Source organism: Carassius auratus, chromosome 28 (genome assembly GCF_003368295.1).
Source record: "Carassius auratus strain Wakin chromosome 28, ASM336829v1, whole genome shotgun sequence".
Classification (NCBI taxonomy): Eukaryota; Metazoa; Chordata; class Actinopteri; order Cypriniformes; family Cyprinidae; genus Carassius; species Carassius auratus.
In genome coordinates, this window is record NC_039270.1 from 16,279,556 (window position 1) to 16,291,343 (window position 11,788).

General features: G+C 38.2%; 1 protein-coding gene across 4 annotated transcripts in view; it reads left to right on the forward strand.

Moving 5' to 3' along the window:
- LOC113046993 (neuronal-specific septin-3-like) overlaps positions 1-10,139 on the forward strand; it is a 64,606-nt gene extending 54,467 nt beyond the window's left edge. For all 4 annotated transcript variants that reach the window (XM_026208201.1, XM_026208205.1, XM_026208204.1 and 1 more), the window contains 7 exons: positions 3,389-3,470; positions 4,105-4,242; positions 4,551-4,668; positions 5,680-5,775; positions 6,651-6,747; positions 7,076-7,127; positions 8,873-10,139. In XM_026208201.1, the coding sequence (XP_026063986.1) occupies positions 3,389-3,470; positions 4,105-4,242; positions 4,551-4,668; positions 5,680-5,775; positions 6,651-6,747; positions 7,076-7,127; positions 8,873-9,032 (743 nt within the window). In that variant the 3' untranslated portion in view covers positions 9,033-10,139. The remainder of the gene's footprint in view (positions 1-3,388; positions 3,471-4,104; positions 4,243-4,550; positions 4,669-5,679; positions 5,776-6,650; positions 6,748-7,075; positions 7,128-8,872) is intronic.
- Positions 10,140-11,788: the final 1,649 nt, after the last annotated feature.

Here is an 11,788-nt window from a genome sequence, read left to right on the forward strand (position 1 = left end):
ACTTTAACACTAGTCTGGATATGGGTGCAGTAAAATGCAATTACAAAACCCTACAGAGAATTATCACCAAAACGACGGTGTTAATTGTTACTAAGGCCATGTGCAGGTTTCGTAGCCGCTATGCTAAACCTCTCTTGTTATTCTTTTAGTTTGCTGCCCACTGGTTTTAAAATGAGTCATTTGATTTTGTTTTCTGTTAAAGCTTTAGACCTAGATCTGCTTGGTTATCTCTCTTCCGTTTCTGACCACTGAACTTTAACCCTAGACTGGATATGGGCACAGTAATATTTAATTACAAAACCCTACAGAGAATTATCACCAAAACTATGGCATTAGTTGTTACTACAGCCACGTGCAGGTTTCGTAGCCGCTATATTAAACCTCTCTCCTTATTCCTTTAGTTTGCTGCCCACTGGTTTTAAAATGAGTCATTTGATTTTGTTTTCAGGTAAAGTTTTAGACCTAGATCTGCTTGTTGATCTCTCTTCCGTTTCTAACTTCCCCTTGACAGGTTTTAGATATGTAAATGTTAGCCTGTGTCACACTCTTGCAACAGTTTTGCTTCTCTGCAGCTTTCAGTTCAGTAAGCCGAAGGACAAATTGTAGAAATCCGTTTTTAGATTCGAAACTATAATTTCCTGTAAATCTGTGCATTAAAATCTTCACAGTTGCTGTTTCAGTAAATTGTTTTTGTGGAAAATCTTAGAAGCTTTTGGAAGTTTTCTGTGTAAAATCAAGAACAAATGTTTTTAGCATATCTGTGTCATTGCAACTGGAAAGAGGTTTCTATCCAGTTGTAGCAGCATCTGTTGTATCTCTGTCCTGCCATAGCTAAACCTCATCCCTCACAGACCTCTCAAAACTTATGGCCCAATAGTTTATAAATGTTTGACATGCAGAATGGGAGAGAGGGTGGATGAGAAGAAAAGAATGGGAGAAGCTGGGTGTGCTGTTTCTTAACAAAAGAAGATTGACGATAAGTCAGTTCAGCTTGTGACTTCTTGAGATATCCCTGTGCTTCAGGAGACACCCCTCACTGACTTCTCAGTGTAGCACAACGTAAACATTACAGTGAATGAGAGTGTCCTGTTCCTTTTCGTTTTTTTTTTTTTATGTTAGCCTTCAGAAAAGCAGGTCCGTAGAGCTTGACACATGATGTAAATATTAATGTTTCGATTGCATTAGTCCTCATGTGAGAATTTATCACTATCTATACAATTACTGATGGGGAAAATGTTCTATATTGAACTTATTACATTAAAATATTTTAATTTGCATTAGTTACATACACTGCCATTCAAAGTTTTGGGGTTGGTAAGAATTATTTTTCATTTATTATTTTTTTTACATTTTTGTAGGAAGTCTCACCAAGGCTGCATATTTGATCACAAATACAGTAAAAAAAAAAAGAAACTGTAAAATTGTGAAATCCAAAGTTCTGTCAGGAAACTCTGGATGGTGCAGTCCAATAGGTCAAACTCAGTCTGACATACTGACATCATCACATGATGTAGCTGATTTAATTAAAATTTTTATTGTTTCTTAAACTTTTTGTATCAGCAGCCAATGAGCTTGCAAAATACTTTAAATACTTGACTAGAGCTTGCTGTAGCAGTTGAAATGCACTTCAGAAACCCTCCATCTTCCCCAGCTCCACCTGTATAGATCTGAGACTGGGCGATTTATGCATGTTACACTATGGGGTTATTTCATATATGATATATGTGCAGCAGCAGTATTTCTTACATGCTCACAGCAGCACCAGTTGTGGATGTATTGGAAGTAGCACATCTCAGTCTCTGCAGAAGCAGCAGAGTAGCAGATCTATTCCGCCAAGACCAACACATTAACATTGTCAAGTTCATTACCATGCCAATCCCTCCGAGAGTTGTCATAATAGAAATATTGTTATAATTTAAAATAACTGTTTTCTATTTTAATATACTTAGAATTATAATTGAATTGAATTCCTAAGCTGAATTCTCAGCAAAGATTACTCCAGTTTTCGGTGTCACATGATCATTCAGAAATGATTCTAATTATTCTATTTGTTTGTTTGTTTACATGGAATCTGTAAAGCATTTTAAGCATTCTTTGATAAGTAGAAAAAATGTCATTTTTGACCAATTTTGATTAAAACTTTTATTTCTTTATAAAGAATACAGCACCTGATTGAATGAACTGAATGAATGGCTTTGTATGCATATGTAATGATTGTCTCCTATCCTCCCAGCAATAAATGTTATTTTTTCTTAGACAAGATAAAGTATACAACCTTCTGTCTAGATTCTAATTAATGGTGCCTTTTTGTTCCCTAGCAACATTTTGCTTCTTTGATAGAGCTCATTCTAGTATTCATCAGTGTAAATATAACCCTCTGCAAATACTTTAAAAAAAGGCTGGAACAATAGACCTGTTCTGGTATTTTCTATCCAAATGACAAAAACTACTCCTTGTGTTACTGCGAAACTTCTAAATTGCCTCTGCAGTCTCCGTTTTGAGACATTCTGTCTAGCAGATGTCTTGCCGTCCCGTGCTTCCCCAGCAGTTTTGTCTTTCTAAACTACAGGCCTGTGGAAAACAAAGAGTACCAAAGTCTCAGGGTGCCTGACACCTCCACACACTACAAAGCTGCCCACTGGCCCTCACAGCCCGTGAAAAAAAGAGCTGACCGCCAGGAGAGATGAGTGTTACACAATCCCCCCTTCTCTCAAAGACTACACAGTGCAGAAAATGAAGTGGCGGGCTGCTCAATGCCACCATTCAGCTCTGCTCCCTCCATGTGGGTGAATACAGGAAGAACTAAGCCCTGCTTTGTCGCTGAGTCATGCCAAGAGAAGCATATGTGTTTCCATTAGCTGATCATGAGGGGGTTTTCAATCATTGGCCCAGCAATCCAAAAAAATGGCACTCTCTTTTGCTAACGACCCACTGTGAACGGAAAATTGATCATCGTCAAATAGGGTTATAGCACTTTGAAACTCATTGACAGTTTATTTTTTCCTCATTACAGTCTCGTCATATTTTTTCTGTGATTGCCTCATCAAGAAGACTTAACGTGATGAGTTAACTGCAAATGTCAATCAACCAATGCCAGGGATACAGCAGGCATCTCTGCTTGCACAAACAGCTTATTAGACCCTTTTTACAGACTGATTTTCATATTATACAATGCATTCTTGCAACATTATATCCGATATAGAGAATAAATGGAAAGCTTAGGGTCTTCGGTGTGCTATTTTAATTGATAGTCCTGGATTGGTAGTGGATTGATAGTTTCTGGAAAATGAAAGTTAAATCCTTGTCACCTTAATCTTCATTCAGTCTGCTGTGGATTTTTTTGCCTTTTCCATTCACTCTTTTACTCTTTTGTCTTGTTATTTTCTAGTCATCGAGGAGAAAGGGGTGAAAATGAAGCTTACGGTAATTGACACCCCTGGATTTGGAGACCAAATCAACAATGAGAACTGGTGAGAGCGATTTATTTATCTCTGAGAGATTATCAGATCAATTCATACGATTTAAAAATGCAGTAGAGTCTGAAAGTTTAAGAGCACATTTAAAATATGGTATATTGTGTTCAAAATCGAAATTTAATCTTGAAAATAAACACCGTTTTAGAACTATGAATCATTTTCAAATAAAACTCCAAATTAAGATACTGTACTATTTTCTAGGTCACTATTCAAAACCTAAAAGTATATTTGTGGCTGACATTTGTGACCTTTGTACAGAAGGTCAGGTGTTCTGCTGAAGCACTACATGCTCTTTGGGGTTTTATAAAATAATGCTGGAGAGCATGTTTAGCTGGTTTTACACTGAACCAAATCCAAAAGACATCATGGTATTCGTGTTGATTCAACCGTTTATTTATGTTGATAATATCATTTTCACTAGATCAGACTCAGGCTTTTGGTCTCCACTGTAACTGTTTATATAGCTCTACATTTTCGTGAGATCAATTCTCTAGTAATTAGAGAGCATTTTGCCATAGGCTTTCCACTGAAATCATACTTCGACTTTGCCTGACTGCTACATTAACTTTAAGTATAAGCATATGTTGTTAATTGTGATGATAATCCTTCCCTGTGTCTTTTGTCTCAGCTGGGAGCCCATTGTAAAGTATGTCAACGAACAGTATGAAAAATACCTGAAGGAGGAGCTGAATGTCAACCGGAAGAGAAGAATCCCAGACACTCGCGTTCATTGCTGTGTCTACTTCCTGCCAGCCACTGGACACTGGTGTGTATCAACGTCCTGCAAGCATCATGTGGTTCACACCTAGCCTAATGTGTTAAAATGCTGTTGTGCATCTGTCACAATTAATATGATATGGCTTTATTTTACAGGGGTGTGACTTTAGAGATTTTAACCTGTTAACCTACAGTAGTGAGAGTTTGTGAAAAAAATAATTCTTTTGGCAGCAAAACATATGCATCTTACTGAAAACAATCTGACAGCTGTGAGGTAGTTGCTGTCTTTTGGATGCAGTGGACCTTAACATACAGACAAAATGTCCCTCAGTAATGTTCCGTCCTGCTCTTCTACAGGTTACGCCCTATAGACGTGGAGTTCATGAGGAGACTGGGGAAGATAGTGAGCATCGTCCCTGTGATCGCCAAGGCAGACACACTTACCCTGGAGGAGCGGCTAGAGTTCAAACAGAGGGTGAGCTGTCCGTCATCAACACATGCGCGCAGAACTTCACTCACATTTGATGATATGCAGGCACAATCCGATTCATCCCTCTATATTTCCCACCCACACGTAAATATTCAGCCCTTCGCATAATTGAGGTCATGAATATGGATGACCTGCTGCTGTAAATGCTGGAATTTTCAAAATTCGCAGTTCAGTGATGTGGATAAAAAAAAGAAAAAGGGTGAGATGGATTGAAAAACCTGGGCTGAATGGAGCGAGAGACAATCATCGCATTCGAATATCCAAAGGTCTCTTGGCATGCGGCCGCTCGCTCTGGGTTGGAAAAATGAATAGGGCACACTAAGGTTATGAGCAGTTTCTACGACATCTCCGTCGGGAGACGGTCTCTCCTCTGACTGATGTATAGCTACTACTTGGGCCCGGGCCACTTGCCATCAGTTCTCCCCACGGAGCACTTTTGGACAGCTCCGACGGCACAGACCGCAGGGCCAGAACGGCCCCCGCACACAGTGTGTCTTCTATCAATATACACCAAACAACACTCCTAATGATGTACTCTGTCATTTCAGCCCATTATCCAGAGCTGTCTCTCACTGCTCAATAGCCCGAGCAGAGCGCCGTGCGGGGGCGGACGTCACACTGTGCTCAAGATATCAATCGCTGATATCATATCCATGTACAACAGCAGTACTCCAAAATCCTCCCCCACACCAACACATGGCAGCAAAGGCATAAATGTCTAATGCTTTGCACCTCGGGCCCCAAATTCTGACTGTGAGGGGGAGAAAGAAAAAAAAAACAGAATTTCCTGGTGAACTTTACTGTGGCCTCTGAGTGCAGGAATGCATGAGGGTTGAGATTGAGACTAGTAAAATACAGCGGGAAGAGCTGGAGGGAGAGAAGCTGCTGTCATATTTCACCCCCCGGGGCGAGTGTGCGGGTTTTGTGTATGTGTGTGTGTGCGGTAGGTTGTAAAAATCAGTGTGAATCCATCTAACTGGAATCTTCTCTCTGCAGATAAGACAGGACCTGCAGGCCAACGGGATCAGAGTGTATCCACAGAAAGAATATGATGAGGACGCTGAAGACCGGATACTCAACGATAAGATTAGGGTATGATGGCACTACTTTAAGAATGTATTGCTGTGCTGTGTTGATCTAAATGGTTAGTTCACCCTAAAATGATCATTCCTGGTGAAGGGTTTAGAAGTTAGGACAGAGGTATCATGTTTGGGGGTTGAAATTATTTCGAAAATGTTCTCATCTTCAGGCCATCCAAGATGCAGATTAGTTTGTCTCTTCATCTGAACGGATTTGGAGAAATTTAGCATTACATCAGTTGCTCACCAATGGATCCTCTGCAGTGAATGGGTGCCGTCAGAACGAGAGTCCACATTTAACTCCAGTCCATCACTTAATGTCTTGTGAAATGAAAAGCTGTTTGGAAGAATCAAATCCATCGAGCCTTGAAAAAGTCCATCCCTGGTTGTTCTCTTACATCAAAACTTACATATCTGTTTAGAATGGTTTTGTTTGTATACAGAGCTTGATCTATGCATATTTTCCTCCTGATTCAGATAAGATGATGTTGTCACTGGAAAAGGAAAATTATTGATAGAGGACTCGTGCAAGAAGCAGTGGTTTTAAGTTAAAAATGTCTTGATGGATTTGTTTCTTAGAAGAGCACAGCTTATCACTTCACCAGATGTTAATTGATGGTCCGGAGTCACAAGTGCATTGCTTGTGGATTATTGTGATGTCTTTTATCAGCTGTTTGGACTCTCATTCTGACGGCACCCATTGACTGCAGAGGATCCACTGGTGAGCAAATACTGTAATGCTCAGTATCTCAAAACAGGTTTTGATGAAGAAACAAACTAATTCACATCTTGGTACATTTTTATGTGATGGATTTCTTTAGTGGCTTTAAGTGGATTCATACTTTGTACTCAATGAAATTTTGAGGGTGTGGCGAATGTTTCTTTCAGGAAAACATCCCCTTTGCTGTGGTGGGAACAGATAAGGAACACCAGGTGAATGGGAACAAAGTCTTGGGAAGGAAAACAAAGTGGGGGATCATCGAAGGTGAGAGTCCGAATGAACACTATGAATTGTGGGTCATCAGTGATATTTTGTGTTTTGGATGCTGGTGTCTCCGCCAGGCTTCTTAACTAGTTTCACCAGAAAGATTGTTGGTTGACCTCCATGGAAATCCATGCTGGTATTTTCGGCAGGGAAACTGTAACAATCTTCAAATCTAAGTGTGTAATGATGGCTGACAGGCTTCACAAGGCAAGATTGTCTGTGATTTAGGTTATTCAACACTGCCATCAAGTGGTGTGTGTCGAAAGTACAGTGGTGCAATATCCCCGGATGAATTCTTGAACATGCCTTTGTATTTTGTTTATTTCAGTTGAAAATGTTGCGCATTGTGAGTTTGCACTCTTGAGAGATCTTCTTATCAGGTAAGTCATATTTTTTCACTTGCAAGTCTTCAAATATCATAACAGAATGACTTGAGTATACTAATGGCATATGGTCTTATTATTTAGGTCAAATGGGAGCAGACATTTATAACCCTTACATTATAGTTGACAAGATATCATCTCAAACTTAATGTTTTTAGAATATGGTCCAAACCACAAGATCAATGGCATCCCATACTAGTGTAAATCAAATATTCAGCTGTAGGTGGACAACCAGAGGTACAGAAGGCTTACTTCCTCAAGAATAGCTCAAGTGGTAGAGCATTATCGTTATTAATGCATTATCAAGCACAAGGTTGGGGGTTCGATTCCCCGGGAACACACGATAGGTTAAAATTGATAGCCTGAATGCACTGTAAGTCACTTTGGATAAAAGCGTCTGCTAAATGCATAAATTTAATTTAATTTAATTTAACTAATGTTTTTAGACATTCTTATCTCATCCCATAAAAAAACTACAATAAATAAATAAACAAAAACTACCAAAGGAATGCTAACTGAATTTAGATCATAATCATATGATTTCAAATCATAATTTAGAACCAATCCTACCTGGGGCGAGAAAACTAAAATCTTCTATTAAGAGAGTACTGGAAAAACTAAAAATGTTATTTAATTTTAGTTTTATTGTCTTTCTTTTCTTTTATGCTTTTTTTTTCTTTGCATTCTAAAATATCCTTTTTATTGTTTTATCTTATGTTTTATTGTGTCCTGTATAATTTTGATAGATTTTTTACATAGTTTTATTTGATTATTTTTATGATTGACTTCAGCTTATGAAAGAAATTTGATTCGCATTCCTTTAGATTCTTCAAACAACGGATTGGTCAGAGTTTCATGCAGTTATAACCAACGGTCTCACTATTAAGTGGCCTCAACTACTATGTACTTACATAAAAAATCATTACAATATACTTATTGTGTTCATATTCTATTGCAAAACACTTTTGCTGCTATCGACGTGGGATACGGGTAAGGTTAGGGACAGGTTTGATGGAATGGGAAGGTGGTTGGTTTAAGGTGTAAGGGATAGGTCAAAAGTGTAACTATAAATCTAATTACAGATGTAATTACATGCAGGTATTTTTAAAAATATAAAAACAATGTTAAACATGTATGTACACAATAATTGCTTTGTACCAAATGATTAATTGAAATGTAAGTACACAGTAGTTATAATCTGGGACCAAACTAACTGTTCTGGTCACATGATGTCAGTTTTACAAACTTTTCTTTTTTGGTTTAACCAGCTGAAATGGTTATGGGCTTTCTAAAGGTGATATCTGAGTAGTAGGGCCGAACAGCACAGCTGAGAAAGGCAAGAGGACATCCTTTCCTGTGAGCTCAGTAAAGGACAGGTTAATTACAGTCTGATCGGGTGAGGCCGGGTCACAAAGCCCCCTTGCCGTAACTCTTGGATGGCGGCCCGTTGACAGATGGTATGAGAGTGATTCCCTGCTGAAACGGGAAACAAAGGATGACCGTTAGAACTCTCCACACTTTTGAATCGCCTTTCACACGTTTTGATCGGCCTCCTGCTGAAGCCGAGATCAAATTACACCAACCGAATCACACAAAGGGATCATAAAAAGCTGATGTAGTCCGAAAACAATTCAGTTCCACATAAGAGAATGACTTTTATTTTACACTGTGCATATTTCCCTTAGGGGGTGTTACTGTGGGATCAAAACTGATATTATGCTCTACTGCGCTCTACTTTCAAGGTCCCACTTGCAAGATTTGAAGGACGTCACTCATGACATCCACTATGAGACCTACAGAGTGAAGAGACTTAACGAGAGCAATGCCAATGGACTGGCGCTTTCACCTTTGACCCTGGAAAACGGTACCCTAGAGAAGAGCGATGCAGAGAGTCACCTTTGAAAGGGATGGAGCGAGTGTCCGTCCTTCACCCCGAGTCAGAACGGGAGAGATGAACATTTCACTTCTAGATCGCCATTGATGGAAAATCGACACACGTTTGACTAAAGACATTTCCGCTTAGGCGTGTAAACTTCATATATGAGTCTATTTTTGAAATAAATCTATACTTGTGGCTAGGCATCTGGGATGAATTATGGGTAGAATTGAACCAGGTTTTGGCTAAGAGAACGTTCCCCTTTATTTTTTTTTCTCTCTTTAATCAGTTTTTTTGCCGAATGAATGGCACAGAGGGATGGCATGTTGGAAAATGTGTGTGTGTGTGTGTGTGTGTTCCTGCACACCTGACACCTCACAGCATGAGAAAATCCCACAATCTGTGTTACTGCACCTATACATTTACACTGAACCAGCAATGTGACATGCTCCTTTTGTTCTTTTATTTCTAAAAGTAATTATTTTAGGGTTTTTTTACCGCTAAATATGATCTTTCCCTGTACTTTTGTAAAAGAAGAGTTTAAAAAGAACCTTAGACAAATATTTTTGTTACCATAGCTGCTTCGAAGCTGAAGGTATTTTCTTAACGGATCATTAAAGACTCTTTTCCTGCTATCTGTAAATGGCTGCTGTGATGCTAGCCAATGTGTTCTTGATATAACGGGACATTTTTTTCAAATATAACCTTTGACCTTAAAGGTTCCGGTGTGAAATGTAATACTATTGATCATTTCTAACGCAGAGATAGATAAGGGAACTAGAGAAAGTCGATTCTTACTGATGTTTGCTGAACAGTAACAGGTCAAGCTTACGGTTGTATGTAGGAATGTTTGTCTTTCACTAACCTAGTTAACTTGCTGTTTAAAGGTACACATTGTGCTGTTTACTTCTCTCCATTGGACGTCAGGAGTCCATCTTGCCCTGTTGCTTATCAAAGCTATTGTACATATCCATAATGTCTTCTTATTTTCTATCACAGCATCACATTTTTTACTCGAAGTGTATTAGCGGCATCGTCATCATTTCCTTGTTACTAATATTACTATACATGTAAACACCATTGATTTATGATTAAAAAATTGCCACCGTTCAATATTTATGTGGAGCCACTGATCAATTGCGTTAGTTTCATTGGGGATTGCTGTAATATTATACACTACTGTTCCAAAGTTTTGGGGTGAGGTACATTTTCTTCCATGGATGAATGATAAGTGTCTCAGGCTGCATCCGAAAACTTAGGCAGGTGACTTGCTGCCTCGCTGCCGTATCAGGCAATGACTTTGCAGGCAGTGTTTTTGCACGAAGGCACCTCATGAAACGGATTTCGAACAGGCTTCTGAGGCAGAGTAACGGTTAAATGATCTACAGCAAAATATAGAGCGCTTTGGTGATAACTAAGAGGAATTTTTCATTACTGCAATATTAATTTTTTTGCTAGAAATTACATCAAAAGTGGAAAACGTTGATCAAATACAAACATTTACACACAAACTGACCGCAAATTTCAGATGCTATCTTTAATTTTGGGCTCAACTGTCACAGAATGGAACGCACAGGATTGTGGGATATCAAAGGCAGCGAAGGATACATCCATGCTACCTTAAAAATCGTCCAGATGAAGGCATCTCAGGAGACATGAACTGAAGCTTACATTGAATTCGAATATGCCTTGATGCCTTCCTATCTTGGAATGCGTCCTCCAAAGGCAGCATTTTTCAGTTTTCGGGTGGAGCCTCAGTCTCACCAAGGATGCATTCATTTGTACAGAATGCAGTCAAAAACTAATTACAATTTCAAATATCTGTGTGTGTGTGTGTGTATATATGTGTATATATATATATATATATATATATATATATATATATATATATATATATATACTAAAAACTGGTGTACATGGCCTATTGAAATTCAGCATTGCTGAATTTTTTATTTATTAAATAAATAATCTGTAATGGCAATGCTGAATTTTCCAAAGCCATTACACCAGTTTTTAATGTCATATTATCCTTCAGAAATCTTTCCAATATGCTGATTTGGTACTTTATGAAATTTTTATATTATTATCATTATTATTAGTTTATTAGTTGTATTATTAGTTGGAAATGGTTGTGCTGCTTGATGAAGTCCGGAATTGTTTTATTTTGTATAATATTTAATTATTATAAAAATATCTAAAAAGGTCAAGAGAAATGAATCCGTTGACATTATAAATGTCTTTACCGTCGCATTGGGTCAATTTAATGAATCCTTGCTGAATAAAATTAACTTCTTTAAAAACAAAAACTTACCGACTCCAAACTTCTGAACAGTAGTATTTATAAAATGTTTATGTGATAGTTGTATGTACAATGACTTAAAAAAGGTAATGTCTTCTTATTTTAGAATGGCCTAAACTCTTTACACAAGACAGACAGTTAGACAGATGTCTTTCTGCATTTAAAACCTCAATCATACCTCAACAGTCGCTTCACCTCTGATCCGTTTTCTTCGTGTCCTTGTTTGTGTTTTTAGTATTTGCGAAAGCCACTGAGTGCCAAGTGAAGACGTCTTCTTTGTGACTTGCTGCAGGAGTGTTAACATCAGACTAAATTTGCCAAAATAGCTTACTTAAGACTCTTATATAACACATGCTTATAAAGCAGAGCCCCATTTGCCTGATTGAAACATCTTTTATCAAGCTCTGCGGGATAGGTTTTTGTTGGCCTGCAAAGCACAACTAAGCTTTTCTTCATTTTCAGAGCCTTTTTCATTAAAAAATA